Here is a 21,902-nt window from a genome sequence, read left to right on the forward strand (position 1 = left end):
AAAATCTCATTATTATAAGAAACAGCTTATGACAAACAAGGGATGAAGAAGGGCAGCTTGCTTAGGTGAGATGTAACTTCAAAAACAATTACGTTATATAAAGTGGAACTGTAAACAATCAAACTGTCATCCTCTCAATATGGTTCAGACTGTCTTTAGGCTTCAGCATGTGCAGTCAGTGCTGGACAAGTTTGTGACTTCTGTCATCCCTGAAGAGAGGGATTTTTTCCAATGGGACAAGAACAGGGATAAACTCAGCCTCGTAAAGGCAGTCTGCTCAAATGTGTATTTGTGCAAGTAGAGCCCCACTGTACAGGCCAGCCTACATCTTTATGGTGGTGAACAGGTGGGTCTAATCACAAAGAAGTTATACCTCCTGGTGGTTGTGGATCTTGACTTGACTTACTTGACTTAAATTTTAAATCACAGGGTTAGAGTTCAAAGAAAGCATAGAGAATGACTGGTCCAATTCTTCATTTTGCAGATTTGAAAACTGAGGCCCAGGAGCTGTGAAAAATATCTTGAAGGGCAGCTAGGTGGCTTAGGTATGGAGTCAGGAGGACCTGAGTTCAAATTTGGCCTCAGATACTTCCTAGCTGTGTGACCCTGGGCAAGTCACTTAACCCCTGTTACCTAAAAAAATGACTTGCCTAAGGTCACAGACGTAGGAATTGATGGAGCTGGAAATTGAACCTGGGTCCTATGATTCAAATCCAGTATTCTTTCTACTACACAACACACCTACTTTTACAACTATTTCAGTACTAGTCAAATTCCATCCAGACTCAAAGGAAAAGTATATAACTTCTGTGATCTTTATACTGTTCCTTTTTTCAACCTTAAAAATGCCATGTTTCTTTGTGTGTCTCTCTCTCTTTCTCCCCCCCCCCCTTCTCTTTCTCTCTCCACTCTCCTTTTCTCCTTCCTTCTCTCTCTCTCTTACTCACTCACTCACTCACATAGACACTGCTGGAAATATGGGAGGTTTTTCTTTCAAAATTTTCTTAAAGGAGAAAGAGAAAAAGTCAGTAGTTTTTTTTTTAAGCATTGATGCTTTTCAAAGCAGCAGAAGGATAAAGTGGATTTATTGTGGTCTTTTTTTTTTAACTGAGTTGAAAACAAAGAAAGAATTCTAGCTAGTCGAAAAAAGCAGGTCAGGAACCAGCTGTGCCGGCTTCTCCCTGAGGTGTGCAGAGACTTGCCTCAGCCAAGGGAACGAGCAAAAGAGGCTAGACACTTTCCTCCAATGGGAAAAAGCGGGTGAGGTGCCTCGATCAGGAAAACAAGAGCAGCCAGGAAAGAAACCTTAAATCGATCGCTTCTTCATAGAAAGCTGGGAGGGAACTTGCCTACTTAGCCTCAAAGTCTGGTGGGAGCAGAGGAGGAACACTTAGAACAGTCTGGAACGTGGGGGTTCTATCAAAGAGTCGCTTAGCCGTCCAGACACCGGCTTTACCCTACCTGCAGCCCAACCCACTGGCAGACCGGCCTCCCAAAGCAGGTGGGAAAAAGAAAGCAACGTGGGGAGTGCCCCTCTGGCAGGGACCCAAAAGGCGCCGGAGCATGTCCTTCGCCTGAATGCTGTAGGGGAAAGGGAAGGGGGCCCAGGGAGGGGAGAGGATGATCGGTGGAAGGAAAGAGACTCGTCTGTCCCGACCCCGATGCCCTTGCCCCCGAAGGGCGACTCTCTTCCTCCCCACTCCAAGGGCGCAGCCTGGAGGAAGGGTGCCAGAGCGGGGACAAGGGGGATGGCAAGCGCAGGCTGGGCTTCTCACCAGATCAATGGCCTGGACGTCCTTGAGAGCCACGACCCCGCGGATGGCCCGGGGCGGGTTCTCGGTCAGGTAGATGAGCCGGTCGCTGAGCACCACGTACTTGAAGGTCCTGTGTTCAGTGTCCGAGACCACGATGCAGAGCTCGTAGGCGCGGATGGAGTCGTACACCTCCTGCCGCAGGTGCCGCTTCAGGAAGGAATCCAGGCGGCTGTTCTTGCGCCGGGGGAAGCCCACCTGGCCAGAGCCCGCCATGCACCGCGCGGGGCCTAGCCGGGGGCACGGAGTGGCCCTCGATGGCACGGCACCTGGATGGGGCTGCGCAGCAACCTGCCCGCACCGTCCACTCACCAAGCCTCGCCTCACCTCACCTCCCCTTGCCTTTCCAGGGGCTCGTCATCCCTCCCCCTGCCTTGGAACCCAGGGACGCCACAAAGCGGCCCGGCCCGCCTCCTCGAGCTTCGCCTTCTCTCCCCTGAGGGCCACTCCCTTTCCGCAAACCCTGGAAGGGAAAGGGGCTGCGGAGCTCCCAGCTTGGAGGGCTAGTCCTTTGGAGTTTATTCCCTGCCCGCCTTCCCTCTATCCTCCCTTATTCTCCGCTGCTATCCAAAAAGAAAAGATGGGGAATGTAGTTCATAGACCTTGAAGGGCTGGAAGGCTAAGCATCTTATTTTTCAGGTAAAGAAACTGGGACCCGGGAAGGCAAGAGACCTTTGCCCAAGATGACACTGGGAGTAGACCTCTTGGATCTGCCTCCTGAGCCGGTACTTCCCCTTCCCCTCTACCACACTGCCTCCTTTTGGGGGCAGGGGGAGCAGGGAGAGGAACCCTTGGGTCAGATCCTGTCTTTGGCTCCCCAGTTCCTTTCGGTAGTCACCACTGGCTAGCTAACTGGGGTTCAAGAAACACTTGGTTTGAGGAGTTAACAGGACGCTAGATGGAGAGACCGAAGGACCGTTTGAGTTTAGTCCAAGCTCCTCATCTAAGGAAGCTAACCTCCAAAAAAGTAAAGTGATTTGTCCAGAGTTCATACAAGTAGTAGGCGGCAGCATCAGGATTTGAACCTAGGTCCTCTAACTAAATTCAAACCGCTTACCTCCACACCGTATTGCCCTGAACTGAATAAATGGCTGCAAAGCACATTATACAGACAAAATTGTGGGTTGTAATGAAGTCTTCCTGTTCTGACGTCTGACATGAGCCACCTCAAAGGGATTCCAAGACTCCCACAGAAACCTCTGCAAAAGAAAACGAGGAGCCTTGCTCGAGGGGCCTGTCTTTTGTCCCCTTAACTAAAGAGAATGGTCCATCCCTGAATCCTTTGGTAGAGCCCGGAGGGTTGGTCCATGCCATAGCAGTAAGAAATCTCCAGAACTCCCAGGGTTGTTACAGCCTAAATGCATGTATGCAGAAATAAACAACCTCCTAGAAATCGAGATGAAGGAAGCCTGAATTTATATCCAGTGCCTGAAAAAGCAAGGAGAGCTCTGTCAGTGCCAGAGGAATGACGAGGGTAGGCATCCTCCTAGCTAAGACCATAAAACAACCTCCATCCACACACAATTTAGCATTTAATCAACAGGCTGGCTTCTCTTATTCTTGGGTAAGTTTTGTTTTCCTAACAAGCTGGCAGTGCCATTCTCTTCCAGGATCCCCTTAAGAGGAGGGACCTTAGCCTCCTTCCATCCCCAGGTCCTTTTCTCGTTTGCCAACCAAGCCAATAGGTGGTAACATTCATATTGATGCCTATTCAATAAATGCTTGTTGGTTTCAGAAACTGAAAACAATTCACTCTGGTGAAGAGCTTGGATAGCTTATAAATAGTTGTTGGTTCAGCCTGAGCCCTTCAAATCTAACTCCAGTCATGCCAAAGGAATATGGAGGGCATTGTTAGAACTTTCTGCAAAAGAAAAGGGGAGAAACAGCTGGTTCTCATCAGAAATTTAGGAAGTCCTAAGGAGAGCAGCAGCTGGCAAATAACTGTCCCAAGTGCTGCATTCCTGAATAAGGAGGTTGTATTTCCATTGAGAAATGAGGTGCCACCTGCTGGTGAAACTTTTCAAAACCAAAATTATTATTTTTATCTAGTAGTGAGTATTGGCATCTTGATGAGTTCTGGTTCTTTGTGTAACTTCATACATTGTTCTTGTTTTTTTAACCCTTACCTTCTGTCCTAGAATTAATACTAAGCATAAGGTGCAAGGCAGAAGAAAGATAAGGACTAGGCAATTGGAGTTAAGGGACTTAACCAGGTGTAAAATGGAGATCTGAACCCCAGACTTCAGTCCCCAGAAGTCCTTGGTACTTCCCGGAATTCCCTATAATCTCACCTGAGTCTCTACCTGGGCAAGATCACAATTTAGTATTTAAGGGGCTCTCTGCCTCCCAAGACTCTCTTCCTCTACTGGGGGGGGGGGGGGGGAATTGCAAGATGTAGTGAGTAAAATGTGAATGGGCTAATCAGCCCTAGACACGTGGTTATTTTGTATCCTTGATTTCTAAGAATCCTTAATAAACCTCATAAAATATAATACTTCTATTACTAGAAACTAAATTTAACTTTTACACAGGGTCACAGAGTTCAGCCATGTCTGAGAGTAGATTTGAACCCAGAACTTCCAATCTGTAACTTCATACTTTGTGAGATAGGGACAAAAAATCATCAGTATGGTTACTTCCTTCTGGATGGAAAATAGCATTCTTCAGATACTCCACCTAAAAATAGGCTGTTTAGCAAATACAATGGACAAAAGACATCTTTTTCAAAAAGTGTGTCTTCCCTGTGCAGCTTATAACTGAGTTTATGACAAGTAGGTAAGTGATTCAAATTCCAATTTTATAATTTTAAACATTTGCATATAATCATACAAATATCCATCCACAGGGCAGACAGAGGGCAGCAGCTTCCTACATGTACGGCAATCGGGCATGACACACCACTCCCAAGTGACTTGCTGTGATTTTTTTCAGATTCCTATATCCAAAAAAAAAAAAAAAGCCCAATTTTGACCACAGAGGCATATTATCAACACTCTTTCTTTTTTGCTCCTTTGGTTAAGAACCACATGTGAGACTTGTGCTAATCCTATTCAGCAAACTAAGACTGTCAACCCAAGAGCTTCAAAAATAAAGCCACCAAGATGAGAATTTTTCAAAGACTCCGTATCTATGACAACCTAGAGTTCAATTTTTAACTTTGCTATGCACCAAAGAAGGCAGTTGTGGTTTCCATGAACCATTCTATCTAATCACACCTTCCAAGTTGTTGCTAAGGTGACAGCAAGATGTGGGTTTCATTTTCTCTCAATTGGTTTTTATAAGGCAGATCCATTCTATCCATCCACAAAATATGAAACTGTTCCTTCTTTCTTCTTTCCTAAGTCCAATTAAGCATACAAGCCAGGAATTTGGCCCGAGAACCATTCATGAGCTGCTGAGTGCTAAATCATGCAACTACCTCCTGTCTCTTCCATCCCTGGACAATGACAAATTAGTTCTTTGTTCAAGTTCTAGTCTTAGAATTATACTGCAGGCTCAAGATACCCAATAAAAATGAATAGGATTTTTGCTTTCTCTTGTAATAACTTTTTTTAAGATATCTCGTCCTTAGTTTATTCATTTTCTTCCTTATAATATTAGCATACACTGAATAGACTGTGGAATTACTACTAATTCTACTCTTCACTGTAGGATCGAAGCATCCAAAAAGTCTTTTTATTGTCATGCAAAACACCTTAATATCATTTTAAATGGAAATATATGAGCTAGAGATAGTTACAAATGTACTCATTGGGCTTACACAATTTAAAAAAGTTAAAAAACAACAGGCCTAATAATACGATTGTGTTCCACCTATGGCACCCGTGTTCAATTTGGCATTAACATTTGTTAAATACCTATCCAATTGGCAAACAGTGTTGGGCTTTAGATATGAATCTTCCCAGCCACATCACCAGAGGAGAGTGGGAAGATCAATGGATTGATAGAGAATGAGTGGGAAACTGGGAGAGCAATGGCCATCTGGGAAAATGTTACTGTCCCCATAGCAATCTGGGGATAATAGGACAAAGCCCAGCACCTGCCATGATGCTTGAAAGGAGGAGGATGCTAGCATCCTTTTTTTTTTCCCCCTGTGAAGGAGCTCCAAGTATGGCTCCTGAAACAGAGTTGAAACAATTGCTTATTAGTCTGGTGATGAGACAGATGCTAATAAAGTTGTACCAGAAGTCTAGATACCTAGCACCAGGGCCAAAGGGTACTTTATTCACTGAGGCCAAGGGCTTCTCAAACCACACTCATTTGGATGTTTAGTAAGGGGCTACTAGAAACTGGCAGCCAGTTCCTATCCTACCAGGAGAACCCCCCAAAGGACCCTGATATTCTAGTTTCTGGAAGGGAGACTTCTTAGGGAATGGCATTATAATCTCATGGACACTGGTATCTAAAGGGTTCCTTTAGGTGATCTATGCCAGTTACTGTGGGTGGCATCAAATGGAAACTCTTGGAGTAACCCGAGTCATAGGGTGTACAATCCTGGGTCTGAGGTGGCTGGGATATTTCCTTCTTGTCCAACAAAGACGAAGAAAGAGTACCTCTCCATCCTCCTTTTACAATGACCCTGAGAGGCTTGTCAGGAAAGAAGATGAAGCCTGGTGACTTTGAGTAGACACAGGGAGATTAATAAAGCTGGCAGGCCCATTGCCGAGACTGTTTCTGTCCTTATTGATGCAGTGGATCGGAGAGCCCAGTCTCTTGGTAAGGTGGTACAGAGTTGTCTACATCACTGTCAACCTGAAAAAACACAGAACTATTGTTGGAGGGGGGCTTGAGGTGACCCCCCCCCCAGGGTTCGGGAAGGGTACCTTTTGCAAGAATGCAAGACTCAGAAACTTAGCTTAAAAATAAAAAGAGAAATTTATTCATTGAGAAGGTGATGTTGAATCTGCCTCCTAAGTGGAACAGCAGAGATGGAAAGCTCTTCCCAGATGACATCAATTCTGGGGTCTTTATACTCTTTACAATAGTGAAGACATGACTCTAGAGTGGTATGCACTGAGGCATGGGCAGGGGGGAGGTTGGCCTAAAGACATAGGGGTGACCCTCATAGTTTAGGGGACAGATGGATGTCTGAGATACAACTTGATGATATCGAGGAGGTACATCTCTCTGTTCATCTAAAGGACAATCCAAAGAGGATAATTCTCTCTGGATCTTATAGGAGTTATTTTGGTTTAGGAGCCACAAGGATAGAAGGGAACAAAGGAATTTCCCTGCTTAGAGTTTGCCTGAAACACTTCTATAGTTTGGGGGTACAATGCCCAGATCACTATATTTTTTGGCAGTGGACCCCATAATATGAAATGCTTTGGACAAATGGTTCTTATATATAATTTATTTGTTTGTTTATTCATTTGTTTGTTTGTTTGTTCATTTATTTATTTATTTGTATATGAATTGGGATTCTGTGTGATACTAATTGGAAAATGCATTCCCGTGTGGTTGAATTTATTCTGGTCCTATTTTGGGTGAAGTGTGTCTCTCCTAGTGAGGTGCTCTGGGTGGGTGCATGGACCTGGAGATTTATGTTTTTAATGTAGGTTTGAAAGAGCAGGAATCTCTTTAAAGGATGTCTGCAACTGAGAAGAGCAGAGTGCTAAGATATTACCAACCCGATAACCATTTGAGTTTGGTGTGGAGTAGAATTTGAGGGAACCCTGGAAATGTCAAAGTTCACCCTCTTTTACCACTTCTCATTTAAACTATAATGCTGGAGAGAGAGGAGGGGCATTGTTTCAAGTCAAGGACCCCAGACTGATGCTCCCAAGGGATCACAGAGAAAATGCGAGGGCGAGGGCGCTGCCACAAGTTGTTGACCCAAGACAAATGCCCAACATTTCACAGAAAAATCCCTTACCTAGAGGAGAAGCTTGATGCAATCAAGTCTCCCAGAAGAGATTATAACACTGCAGACAGAATGTTGAATCGCTTTACAATGGCTTTACATGGAACACATTCAAGCTAATTAACATCATCAAAAAATGGAAGCAAATCAATCTTTTTAAAAAATGATCAGGAAGTTGAAGACAAATACCAGGCGGGGAGTAGTTTGGGACTGGGTTATCTTGGAGAAAGCTTCAATAATCCAAATATAAAGATGCCATAGGAGAGTCTTCTAAGACAAAAAGTTACTCAAGATTGGGACTTCAGGATCAAAACCCATCAGCCTGGGACTCCTGCCTAGTGTAGCTCCCAGACTGCCTCACTTAAAGCTGTAAGTTTTTGTAAGGCTATGGGGGAGGGGCACAAACTTTTAGCTATTAAGAACTATTAAGAACTTGAGAATAATACTCTCATTTCTCAGGCCGCACAGCATGGTGATTTGCTCTTTCTGAATCATACCACACTGTCCAAAGAGGTTTTTAAAGCCTTAATGGCTTAGCCTATTACAAATGAATTTAGGTGGGTGACCCAATTTGCCCTGAGTTTTTACAACCTATATTTTTTGGTGCTATTGCACACAGATAGAAGTTTGCATTAGTTCTGTTGCTGTCATGAGATAAGACCTCAAAATGAGTCAATAAGAGAGTTGCAACATTGGTGAAAGAACTATGGGGAAATTACAAATCAACCCACATTTCTTTAGTTGTACCAAAGCCGTTCTTTTTTTTTTTTAGATCAAGCATAATTTATTTTTTTAATTTAAATTAATTTATTTAGTCAATTTTGTAAAGGGTGAAATTATGGTTGAGACTGAAAAAAATCTAAATTTAAGTGGTAACCAAGGGAAATCCCAAATAATAAAATACCCAAGTCAGCTGCCAAATTTTATGGTGATTTAATTGATATAGTGAAGGAGATTAAAAAGCTTGAGGAAGGGAGGGGCTAGTACCAGGCAGGAAGATAGGAGATCTAGAAAGTAAGGTTTTGAGTGTGAAGGAAAGAATCAGCCTGATCTCCAAAGAGGCTTAGCTAAGATGCCCTAACCTGAAATCAGCTCCAGGGCAAAACTCACGACCCAACACTCCAAGATGTCTGAACACTCAGCACGCTGCCAGCCAGAGTCGTCTCCAGGGAAAGAGAAAGAGGCAGAAACTGACGTGCCTTATATGGACATTTTTACATCACTTTTCTGTGACTCATCTGTACTAATGATCACTTAGCTTAACCCAGGACTGCCCAGAGGTCTGTCCTTTTTTTGCACATGTCTGTTGAAGGCCATCTCCTCAGATGATTAAATCTTGGGTTGGATGCAGACCTTTCAAAATCTTGTTAAACTGAGTAAGGTGGAGAATATGGAGTTTCTAAGACCTGATTCTGTTATTCCAAGTATCTCCATTGTTACTGATCAGGAAATAGCTAAATAAGATCTTCTAAAGAATGGTCTAATTAGGGTGGAATAGTTTTAAAACTCACAATTTAGAATATTATTCCTTGGTTACAAGAATCATATTCTATCCCTCCTTCCCCTCTCCCTACCCATTCCTATAACTGATACGCAATTTCACTGGGTATTACTTGTGTCCTTGATCAGAACCTATTTCCATGTGGTTGTTTACACTAGGATATTCACTCAGAGTCTACATCCTCAACCTATCCCCTGGACCCATGTATTCAAGCAGGTGTTTTTCTTTGGTGTTTCTACTCCCACAGTTTTTCCTCTGGATATGGATAGTGTTCTTTTTTGTAGATCCCTCCAAGTTGTTCAGGATCACTGCATTGCCACTAATGGAGAAGTCCATTACATTTGATCGTACCACAGTGTATCAGTCTCTGTGTATGATGTCAAAGCCATTCTTAATTTAAAAAGCAAAGTCCCATTGGGCAGCTCAATGGATAGAGAGCCAAGCCTGAAGAGGGGAGGTTCTGGGTTCAAATGTGACCTCAGACACTACATGGCTGTGTAATCCTGGGCAAGTCACTTAACCCCAATTGCCTAGCCCTTATAGCTCTTCAGCCTTAAGACTAATACTTAGTAGACATGATTGAGGAGAGATTGTAAATGAACACCCTAATGCAAATACCAACAACAAGGAAATGGGTTCGAATCAAGGACACATGTGATACCTAGTGGAATTGCACGTTGGCTCTGGGAGGGGTGGTGGGAGGGGGGAAGGAAAAGAAAATGATCTTTGTTTCTAATGAATAATGTTTGAAAATGACCAAATAAAACAATGTTTAAAAGGGGGGGGGGGGGGGAAGACTAATACTTAGTATCTAAGACTGAAAGTTAAGAGGTTGGGTTTTTTTTAACATTTACATTTATTTACATTATTTTTTACATATTCTTTACATTAGTTATATTCTTGAATAGTTCTTCTAGGGTGGAGAGAAGCTATTGGACTGAGAATTTCCCAACCCTAGTTTACTTTAAGTACTTGTCTTTTATACAATAATGTAAAATCTTCATCCAAGAAAGACCAAGCTGAATGGCTTCTAGATAGGATCAGAATTTGGGTTTAAGTCTCTTCTTGGCATGGGCATTGTACCCTCTAAACCCAGGCAAACTGTAAACAGGGAAGTTCCTTTGCTCCCTTCTATCCTTGTGACTCCTAACCCAAAACATCTGATGACTCCTATAAGATTCTGAGAGGATGATCCTCCTTGGTTTGTCCTTTTGATGGACAAAGAGATGCACCTCCTCGATATCATCAAGTTGTATCTCAGACATCCATCTGTCCTCTAAACTATGAGGGTCGCCCCTATGTCTTTAGGCCAACCTACCCTCTGCCCATTGTAAATCTTGAAATTTCTCAGACTTGTGAATGTTAAAAATTTCCACATTGAGGAATCCTCCATTGGAACAAATTCCCTACTGGGAAACATTCCCCATTTTGACTGTGAGAACTCGCCAGAATCAGAAATGGGAGGACCTCTACTCTACCCGTACTTAAGACTGCTTTAGGGGAGAAAACTCCTTGCTAAACAATGAAAGTACTTGGACCCATGCTTATAATAAGGCAAGGAGTTCTTTGAGCCAGGCCTGTTTTTTAGAATTGATACAATGAGATGCTAGGTACCTAAAAGGGTCAGGCAAGTTTTCTCTTAATGAGATTAATTGACTCAGCTGTGTTTTCACTGGTTCAGACTTACTGAGATTAGTCGACTTATCAGGAATTCAGATGGGCAGTCCTTTGGAAAACGTCTACAGTGATTGGTAGATGTAAGGACTTAGGGGAGGTGACATAGGAGAAAAACCCCTATATAAGAAAAAGCAGAATCTCTTGAGAGAAAAATCCTTTTGGAGGATCTCTGATGAGGATCGCTTGGGAAGAATCTCTTGAGAGAGGCTCTGGAGAAGGGAAGCTCTTGGAGGACAATCTCTAAGGAGGTCTCGCTGGAGCTCCTCTGAGGGGACTCTGTCCCTCTGGAGGCTCTGGAGAGAGGCCCTTTGAAACAGTCTCTGGCTGGATCTCTCTTTTTGAGGAGGACTCTGGCTGGAACTCTCTCTGGTGAAGTCAACTGAGATGGAGTTGGCCTGGTGTCACTAGAATCCTTGCTTAGACAGACCTTGTGGTGAGTGATAAAAGACTGACTGACTGATCTCTCTCTCTTAAGACTCAGGTCTAGGACATGATGGCTTAAGGCCCTTCATACTTATTCCTTTCTTACTCTTTCTCTCTTTCTTTAATTCCTCATTGTATTATTAATTAAAAATCCCTATAAAACCCAGTTGACTTGGGTATATTCAAAATTGGGAATATATTCCCTGGCGACCACCTTATATTTGATTTAAAAACCAAGACACTGTAGTGAAACATATTTTCTGCGGTCAAATTTACTCACCCACTCTTATATCTATCACAATTTATATCTTCCACCATTTTAACTCACTACAGTTTACAACATCACTCTTTTAACTGTTACAGTTTAAGGCCTTCAACCATTTTAAATCTAACACCATGCCTCAGTGCATACCACTCTAGAGTCATGTCTTTACGGTTAATAAAGCCCCCAGAATTGATGTCATCTGGGAACGGCTTTCCATCTCTGCTGTTCTACATAGGAGGCAGTCTTCCTGGCCAGATTCAACATTACTTTCTACATTAATAAATTTCTCCTTTTGTTTTTAAGCCAAGTTTCTGAGTCTTGCATTCTTGCAAAAGGTTCCCTTCCCAAATGGGGGGGGGAGGGTCACCTCAAGCCCCCCCACAACATCCTGAGATACTCCCCTTGGTATAATGACAATGTGACCTTGGACAGATCTCTTGACCTCTTATTTTGTTAAGAGCAAAAAAGAAAATCTGGAAACTGGAGGTTTGACAGCTTTTCTCAAGAGCTCTGTTAAGCAGTTTTCTAAATCTAAAATAAAATGAATGCATCTAAGTTTCTGAGAACCAAAAAAAGTGGATTCAAAGCAATACACGTGAAAAATTCCCATTTTGCTCTTTTTATGGTACCTGTTTGTTCTTCTCATTGCTGTGACAGTGGCTGTTGTGGTATTCTTTGGAAACGCACTGGTTCTACCATAATATAATACGGGAAAATAGCCAGTTGTATGGCAGCCTGGAACTTTGTTGTTTGAGCTGTTTCCAGTTCAGATCTATATAAGACTGGAAGCATTTTTTCCAGGAATACTTTGAATTTTATTTATTTATTGAATGACTTGGATTCAAATGAAAGATGATACCTTCATTATTAATATTGTATTATTAATATTAATTTATATTATATTATTATTGGTATTACATATACTGATAACGGTGCAGTAGTTAAAACATTTACTATTTTTTTGGTAAGTTTCCTAGGCATTTCCTGCTCTGAGTATTCCAGTATTATGATGACTTTGTGTTATTTCTTGGATACTTCTTTTTGTTTCATAAAGGAAGTCCTACTTGAACTTGTTTTCTCATTGTCTGCTGTTTTTGTTAAAGGCCAGTTTATACTATATTTTAACCTTTTGCACCTCCTGATACTGTTTTCTTCCTTTGCCGGGTTAACCTTCTTTGATACTTTTTTAGCTTTGTATCTAAGTACTCTTTAAATGTTGCCTTAACTCTGTCCCTCTTAAGATATTTTTAGGCAAACTGCATTTTCCACACCAAGTGTAACATGTCAAATCCAACTGTAATGAGCACCTTCTCCTTTTTTTTTCTCCTTTTCCTTTCTGAAAGGTAATTAAGTGACTCTAAGACTACCCCAATACTGAAATGAAGCATCCCTCATGGTATGTGTAGCTGCTCAAGAAATTTCTGATGACTGTTGTTACAATTTAACCCAATGAATGTTTTAACCCCTTACTTAATGTCTTTGCATCAGCTCTAAGACAGAAAGGGGCAAGGGCTTAGACAATTGGGCTTAAGTGATTTGCCCATGGTTACACAGCCAGATCTTGTAGTTATTCTTTTTTTTTTTAAATTTAAAACCCTTACCTTCTGTCTTGGAGTCAATACTGTGTATTGGCTCCAAGGCAGAAGAGTGGTAAGGGCTAGGCAATGGGGGTCAAGTGACTTGTCCAGGGTCACACAGCTAGAAGTGGCTGAGGCCATATTTGAACCTAGGACCTCCCATCTCTAGGCCTGGTTCTCAATCCACTGAGATACCCAGCTGCCCCCTCTTGTAGTTATTCTAAGGAACATTGCCAAAGGGAGATGTCAAAGCTGGAAATGTCACGTGTTCAAATCATTTTATATCTCCTTAAGCCACATCCAGAATCTTTCTAGACTTTCCAATGAGCACAAAAAAATAGTGAACTTTTATCAAATCATTGTGCACCTAAAGGTGAAGAAATAATGTCCCTAATTGAAGGAATAATGTGGATAAATGGTGTTATCCACACTAGGGAACTGGTTTGGAAACTTATTTGGCTGTTGATAAGTATCACAATTCCCTTTTGGTGAAAGGAAGTGTCAACATGGAATCTAGAAACCCCAAACTTGTAGCCTAGTAAGATCTGATGAACCCCACATTTTAAGACTTAGCTTACACTTGTTCCCTGTGCCTTTTTGCCTTAGAAGCTTTGCCCATGGTACCACATCCCCCTTTTGAGAATCAAACTCAGGACCTTCAGCTTATGAGATTGATGCTGCTGCCTACGTCACTAAGAAGACACTGAGTTTTTGCTTAGCCCCACCTAACAGATTGTCGTTTACCTTAGGGTCCATTATTCAGTCTGAAACTGCTAGCCTGAGAGTCCCTTCAGGGTGGATTCTCACAGGAACAGGGAACAAGTGTAAGCTTTGGGGTCTCCAAGTTACAAGCCAGTTCTAATATTTAGGGTTTATCAGATCTTACTAGGCGACAAGTTTAGGGTTTCTAGATTCCATTTTGACAGAAGCAAAGTTCACTTCCCACTTGAACAGTGAGCATAAAAGCCTTGGAGACTATGTTAGAAGAAAACAGTATCTATATTTATTAGAAATCAAGGTAGACTGTGAGGATTATCCTGACTCTTATGAAGTGGTACACTTCATAAAGTGAGTTCAAACACCCAGAATTCAATTATTGGAACCATGATTTATTAATAAAAGAACAAACAAAGAATCTACAAGCTGGGACAGTCTTCCCTAGTGGAAGCTGCTTCGGTCTAACATTTTGGAACAGTTTATATAGGGTTACAAGATACAAAGTTATTTCTTTTTACACATGGGTTCTTAATCAAACAAACCTTATCATTGACACAGGAATGTGGGGTCAGAGATGAGGAGGCAATCCTCAGATTTATGTGGGGGCTGTTATTTAGGGGCTGTTTATTTTCACATCCATTTAGTCACTTAGCCCTAGTCAGCCATATGTTATCTTGCTTCCATCCTGACCTTCTGAAATTCCTTTTGTCTCCTACCCTTTCTAATTCCCATCCCCCAAGCTAAGTAGAGACTGGTTTGCTGTCTGCATAAATAGCTTGACTTCCTGGGGGAGGGAAGCCAGGTCTGTTCCCTAAAAAATGCTGTCGGGGTTTTTTATCTGTTTTATCTATTTCAATTTTACTATCCTCCCCTTTTTGCATTACTTCACTTAATTTCTTATACTTCACCTAGCCAATCTAAGACCATCTCATGATGGATGCTTCTGTTCTTCTGGCCAAACTACCAGTTCCCTGTTTCTAACTAGGTTTTCCCCAGAAGTTCACTAATCTGAGGCGGAGTCAAGATGGCAGCCTAGAAAGAGCAGAAGTTCAGACCTCTGAATACCCTTCCTTACGGATCACAAACTGAATGCTCCTAGGGGACTGAAAATCAAACATAACAACAAGACAGAGCCAAGGAACCCTACTGCTGGACTTAATACAAAAGGTACGCCCCCCCCCAAAAGCCAGAATCCAAGAACACTCAGGTTTAAGGGTAAGACAGAGGGAAGGTCCCAGGACCCCTCCCCCTGCCCACCTAGAGCGCTGAGCCTCCAGCGGCAGCAGGAAATTCTGGGTGGGCAAAGGTGCTGGTCTGGAGGGTGTACCTTGTGGGCAGGGCTGTGCCAAGCTCAGAGTGTCAAACACAGATGGCGGGGAAGGAGCTGGAGAGGGAGCATAGAGCTGGCAGTCTGGCCAGAGCTGTGGAGATCCTCCATATTTTCTTCGACCTTCCAGGAGATTTTGGCCTCAGAACACACCCGGCTCAACCCAGCTGAACTTAATCCCATAAAAAAGTCTTCAGAACTCAGGGAAGCCCAGGCTCCACACTCCTCCCTCACTGATTGCTGGACTTTAATCCAATCAAAAGCCTCCAGAGGGCAAAGAAGCTCAAACCCCAACAACCCTCCCCTAAAGTCTGCACTGAGAGATCTTCTGTCAAAGCTCCAAGAGGAGAGTCTGACAGAAGCCCCCAAAACCAAAAAAATGAGATGAGCAAGAGCACAGACAAATACGGGGAACAAAGAAGGGGTAAATATGAGTAAAAAACATAAAAAGAAGAAAGAAATTACAATAGACAGTTTCTATACAGTGAATGGAACAGAGGGGGAGGAATCAGCAAATGATAAATCAGAAATCCCAGTGAATTGGATAAAGGCTTTGGAAGAACTCAAAATGCAATTCAAAACACAATTAAGAGAGGCTGAAGACAATTGGGAAAAGAACTTAAAAACTAAGATAAGTCATCTGGAAACAGAGGCACTTGAACTAAAATGAGAAAACAGTGTCTTGAAAGCCAAAATCAACCAGCTGGAAAATGAGGCAAAGGAGATGAAAGATGACCTCCATAGAAAATCAGACCAGAAAGAGAAGAATGACCAAAAAGCCAGGGATGAAATCTAGTCTTTAAGAACCAGAATATAACAACTAGAATTAAGTGACCTCACAAGGCAGCAGGACACAATAAAACAAAACCAAAAGAATGAAAAAATTGAGGAAAATATGAAGCATCTCATTCACAAAACAGAGGATTTAGAAAATAGTTTGAGGAGAGACAATTTAAGAATCATTGGTCTACCAGAAGACCATGACAAAAGAAAAATCCTGGACACAATACTACAGGAAATTATTCAAGAAAATTGCCCCAATATCCTAGAACAAGAGGGAAAAGTGGAGATTAAAAGAATCCACAGATCACCTCCTGTACTTAATCCCCAACTGATAACACCCAGGAATGTTATAGCCAAATTCAAGAACTATCAGACCAAAGAAAAGATATTACAAGTTACCAAGAAGAAGTCATTCAGATACCATGGAACCACAGTGAGGATAACACAGGATCTGGCTGCATCCACACTGAAGGACCGAAAGGCATGGAATATGATATTACAGAAAGCAAGGGAAATAGGTCTACAATCAAGAATCAACTACTCAGCAAAACTGACTATATTCTTACAGGGGAAAGTATGGTCATTCAACAAAATAGAAGAATTCCAAGAATTTGTAAAGACCAGACCTGAACAGAAAATTCAATGCCCAAGTACAGAACTCAAGAGAATCATCAAAAGGTAATGTTAAAAAAGGGAAAAAATAAAAGCAAAACAAAACAAACAACCCCCCCTTTTTTTTAAGAGACTCAATAAGTTAAAATATGTATCCCTATAACTCTTAAAACTGTTGTTTTAACTCTTAAAAGCTGTTGTTAATACCTGGGCAGCTCGAAGAATTACACTTAGAGGGAACAGTATCAAACTGTATAGGAAATGGGAAAAGAAACAAATGGGGGTAAATTTATATGTCACAAAGAAGCTCATGGTGGGAGGGGGAGAACACCAATACACTGGAAGAGTAAAGAGGTTGGAGATAGGAAATACTCAACTCTTACGTGCTTTGAAATTAACCCAAAGACAGAAGAACAGTCCAATCCATTGGGGCAGAGAATAGATTTGCACCCTATAGGGGAGTAGAAGGGTAACAAACAGACTGGTGGGGAGGGAAGCAGTACAAGGGAAGGAGAGGGTGGGGGGGCAATTTTAGAAAGACTACAGGGAAAATGGGGGACTAAGAAGGGAGGGGGGTAGAAAGGGAAGTAAAATAAGGGTGGGAACTATGGGGTCTGATTAAAAAGAAACATTGGTGTAGAAGGAAATAGTGAAAGAAGAAAAGGCAGGACCAGGAGCAGAAATCAAAATGCTGGTAAATATACAGCTAGTAATCATAACTCTGAATGTGAATGGAATGAACTCACCCATAAAACAAGCGAATAGCAGAGTGGATTAGAATCCAAAACCCTACCATATGCTGTCTACAAGAAACACACATGAGGAAGGTAGATACGCATAGGGTGAAAGTAAGAGGATCGAGCCAAATCTATTAGGCATCAACTGATAAAAAGAAGGCATGCGTCACAAACATGATATCTGACAAAGCCAAAGTAAAAATAAATCTAGTTAAATAGAGAAGGTAATTACATCCTGATAAAAGGCAATATTAGACAATGAGGAAATATCTGTACTCAACATGTATGCACCAAATGGCATAGCATCCAAATTTCTAAAGGAGAAACTAGTGGAGCTCAAGGATGAAAAAGATAGAAAAACTATACTAGTGGGGGACCTGAACCTTCCTCTATCTGAACTAGATAAATCAAACTAAAGAACAAATAAGAAAGAGGTAAGAGAAGTGAATGAAATCTTAGAAATATTACAGTTAATAGATATGTGGAGAAAAATAAATAGGGACAAAAAGGAATACACCTTCTTTTCAGCAGCACATGGTACATTCAGAAAAATTGATGATGTACTAGGGCATAAAAACATTGCAAACAAGTGCAAAAGAGCAGAAAGAATAAATGCAACCTTCTCAGATCACAATGCAATGAAAATAATTAGTAAGGGTACATGGAGAGGTAAGTAAAAAATTAATTGGAAATTAGACAATACAATTCTCCAAAACCGGTTAGTTAAAGAATAAATTGTAGAAACAATTAATAACTTCATTGAAGAAAATTATAATGATGAGACATCCTTTCAAAACCTATGGGATGCAGCCAAAGCAGTACGCAGGGGGAAATTTATATCCTTGAGTTCATATAGTAAAAATTAAGAAGAGTAGAGGTCAATGAATTAGGCATGCAAATTAAAAAACTAGAAAGCAAATAAATTAAAATTCCTCAGATGAAGACTAAATTAGAGATCCTAAAAATCAAAGGAAAAATTAATAAAATTGAAGGTCAGAGAACTTTTGATTTAATAAATAAGACTAGATGTTGGTACTTTGAAAAAACAAATAAAATAGACAAAGTACTAGTCAGTCTAATTAAAAAAAGGAAAGAAGAAAACCAAATCGACAGTATCCAAGATGAAAAGGGAGACCTCACCTCTAATGAAGAGGAAATTAAGGCAATCATTAAAAACTACTATGTCCAATTATATGGCAACAAATATGGCAATCTAGGTGATATGGATGAATACTTACAAAAATATAAATTGCCTAGACTAACAGAGGAAGAAATAAATTACCTAAACAACCCCATATCAGAAAAAGAAATTGAACAAGCCATCAAAGAACTCCCTAAGAAAAAATCCCCAGGTCCAGATGGATTCACAAATGAATTCTATCAAACATTCAAAGAACAACTAATCCCAATATTATACAAACTATTTGACAGAATAAGCCAAGAAGGGGTTCTACCAAATTCTTTTTACGACACAAACATGGTACTGATCCCAAAGCCAGGCAGGTTAAAAACAGAAAAAGAAAACTATAGGCCAATCTCCCTAATGAATATAGATGCAAAAATCTTAAATAAGATACTAGCAAAAAGACTCCAGCAAGTCATCAAAAAGGGTTATCCACTATGATCAGGTAGGATTCATACCAGGAATGCAAGGATGGTTCAATATTAGGAAAACCATCCACATAATTGACCATATTAACAAGCAAACCGACAAAAATCACATGATTATCTCAATAGATGTAGAAAAAGCCTTTGATAAAATACAACACCCATTCCTATTGAAAACATTAGAAAGTATAGGAATAGAAGGGCCTTTCCTAAAAATAATAATCAGTATATATCTAAAACCATCAGCAAACATCATCTGCAATGGGGATAAACTCAAAGCCTTCCCAATAAGATCAGGAGTAAAATAAGTTTTTGTACAAACAAAACTAATGCATCCAAAATTAGAAGGGAAGCAATAAATTGGGAAACAATCTTCATTACAAAAACCTCTGACAAAAGTCTAATTACTCAAATTTATAAAGAGCTAAACCAATTGTACAAAAATCAAGCCATTCTCCAATTGATAAATGGGCAAGGGACACGAATAGGCAATTTTCAGTTAAGGAAATCAAAACTATCAATAAGCACATGAAAAAGTGTCATAAATCTCTTATAATCAGAGAAATGCAAATCAAAACAACTCTGAGGTATCACCTCACACCTAGCAGATTAGCTAACATGACAGCAAAGGAAAGTAATGAATGTTGGAGGTGTGACAAGGAAATCACTTAAAAGACTGATATATATTAATTTAAGGTCGCCAAGGAATTCAGCTAGGTAATTCCTTAATGAAAACTCAAGTCAGCAGTCAACCTTTTATGGAGTTTAATTACAAACAGGAGGAAGAAAGGTATTAGAGAGAGAGAGAGAGAGAGAGAGAGAGAGAGACAGAAAGGGGAGAGAAGGGAATAGGACTTATATACCCCCTCGGTTTAGGCTGGGCCAAAAGGCCCAAGCCCTTAGATAGCTGAGGCAAAGAAAAGAGATCAGTCCCTATCACTCACATGACCAAAATGGAGAAACAGTCTTAGGGGCCTCCACCTCCAGCTTCCTTCAGAGCAAGCTTCTCAGAGCACAACCTCTCAGAGCAAAACCTCTCCAACCTCCCTAGTCCTCAGACCCCGCTATCTTTAAGGAAACCATCCAAGTTCCTTCCCCTCAGTTCTCACATCTACCAGTCACTGTCTATGTCTTCCCTGTGCCAATGGTGGCTCTAGCTTAACCCTTGACTGCCCTGAGGTCTGTGGCTTTGCACATGTCTGTTGAAGGTCATATTCTCAAATAATTAAATTTTGATCTATGCTTCAGCCCTTCCTAAATCCTGTTAGGACTGAGTAGGGTGGAGATTGTATCAATTCTAAAACCAATCATGACTCAAAGAACTTCCTGTTCTATGCTTAAGCATAGGTCAAAGCCCTTTCCATTGTTTAGCAAAAGGTTTCTGTCCTAAAGTAATCTTAAGTAGGGAGGAGAAAGACCCTCCCATGCCAAGGGGGTTCACATTCCAATAGACTATCAGTAGGAAATTTTTCAAGTATGAAATTTCCCAATGGTGAAATTTCCAACATTTATAAGTCTAAGAAATTTTAAGGTTTACAGAGGAGATGTGGCAATGTTGGGACATTAATTCATTGCTGGTGTAGTTGTGAATTGATCCAACCATTCTGGAGGGCAATTTTGAACTATGCCCAAGGGGTGCTAAAAGACTGTCTGCCCTCTGATCCAGCCATAGACTGCTGGGTTTGTACCCCAAAGAGATAATAAGGAAAAAGACTTGTACAAGAATATTCATAGCTGAGCTCTTTGTGGTGGCCAAAAATAGGAAAATGAGGGGATGCCCTTCAGTTGGGGAATGGCCGAACAAATTGTGGTATCTGTTGCTGATGGAATGCTATTGTGCCCAAAAGAATAATGAACTGGAGGAATTCCATGGGGACTGGAACAACCTCCAGGAATTGATGCAGAGAGAGAGGATCAGAACCAGGAGAACATTGTACACAGAGACTGATACACTGTGGTACAATCGAATGTAATGGACTTCTCTACTAGCAGCAATGCAGTGATCCAGGACAACCCAGAGGGATCTATGAGAAAAACCACTATCCACATTCAAAGGAAAAACTGTGGGAGTAGAAACACAGATGAAAAACAACTGCTTGAATGCTTGAATACATGGGTCCAGGGGATATGGCTGGGGATGCAGACTCTGAATGAATATCCTAATGCAAACAGGAACAACATAGAAATAGGTTCTGATCAAGGACACATGTAATACCCAATGAAATTGAGTGGTGGCTGCAGGAAGAGTGGGTGGAGGGGAGGGAGGGAAATCATTTGATTATTGTAACCAAGGAATAATGTTCTAAATTGACTAAATAAACTTATTCAAATGGGAAAAAAATAAAATAAAGTCTTAAGAACAAAACAAAAACGACAAAAAAACCTCACTAATCTACCTGGCTATAATCCCCAGTATTTAGTTTAGTGATTTCTCTAAGAAGTTGTCTAAGAGTGCCCTCAAGATGGCTAAGTTCACCCAAAGCTGGGTCTGGCCGTGAGGTAAAAAACTCAGAGCCCAACAGGCAGGATCTTCAGATAAAGCTTCAGACAAGTTGGTAAACACAGCAAGTATGACTAGATCTTACATAAGACGCTCTCCAGTTGAAAAGGAACCTCCAAACTTCCACAAACCGGTTAAGGGTAAGGTAGCTCAGGAAAGCTGCACCTTCCTCTTCCAGCGCAGGAAAAGCTCAGGAACAGGAAGTGGCAGTTTCTCCCTCAAACTCCTTCCTCCTCAGCTCTCTGCATTCCAGAATTCTCTCCAGGGTTAATGGCTTGTGCCCAGCACTTTGGAGGTAATTTCCAATCCTCTCAAACTTGCTCTTATCAAAATTCAATTCTCTATAATCCCTTCCTACAAAGGTCCCAAGTCCACTTTTTTCCTGTGCCCTTTAATAGAATTGGAGTCCACCACAGTGTAACATATCAGAATAAAACAATTTAATCAAGTTTAAAATTTTGATTATGCCAGTAATGATGCATGCCTATTATAACTGACAGT

The 21,902-nt window shown here is 41.2% G+C and overlaps 1 protein-coding gene and 2 long non-coding RNA genes across 4 annotated transcripts in view; 1 reads left to right on the forward strand and 2 right to left on the reverse strand.

Moving 5' to 3' along the window:
• C5H12orf56 (chromosome 5 C12orf56 homolog) overlaps positions 1-2,167 on the reverse strand; it is a 123,525-nt gene extending 121,358 nt beyond the window's left edge. Inside the window, exon 1 of one of the 2 annotated variants that reach the window (XM_056800693.1) lies at positions 1,776-2,167. In XM_056800693.1, coding sequence (XP_056656671.1) covers positions 1,776-2,027 — 252 coding nt within the window. In that variant the 5' untranslated portion in view covers positions 2,028-2,167. The remainder of the gene's footprint in view (positions 1-1,775) is intronic. The other variant, XM_056800692.1, reaches the window with a different exon arrangement.
• LOC130454751 (uncharacterized) lies at positions 1,305-5,339 on the forward strand. Its single transcript, XR_008912564.1, has 2 exons — positions 1,305-1,501; positions 4,657-5,339. It is a non-coding gene; the product is annotated as an uncharacterized LOC130454751 (long non-coding RNA).
• On the reverse strand, positions 4,654-21,594 carry LOC103105225 (uncharacterized). Its single transcript, XR_008912563.1, has 3 exons — positions 21,487-21,594; positions 6,365-6,563; positions 4,654-4,746 (listed from the first exon to the last, which is right to left on the reverse strand). It is a non-coding gene; the product is annotated as an uncharacterized LOC103105225 (long non-coding RNA).
• Between the last annotated feature and the right edge of the window lie 308 nt (positions 21,595-21,902).

Source organism: Monodelphis domestica, chromosome 5, assembly GCF_027887165.1.
Source record: "Monodelphis domestica isolate mMonDom1 chromosome 5, mMonDom1.pri, whole genome shotgun sequence".
In the NCBI taxonomy this organism is placed as follows: Eukaryota; Metazoa; Chordata; class Mammalia; order Didelphimorphia; family Didelphidae; genus Monodelphis; species Monodelphis domestica.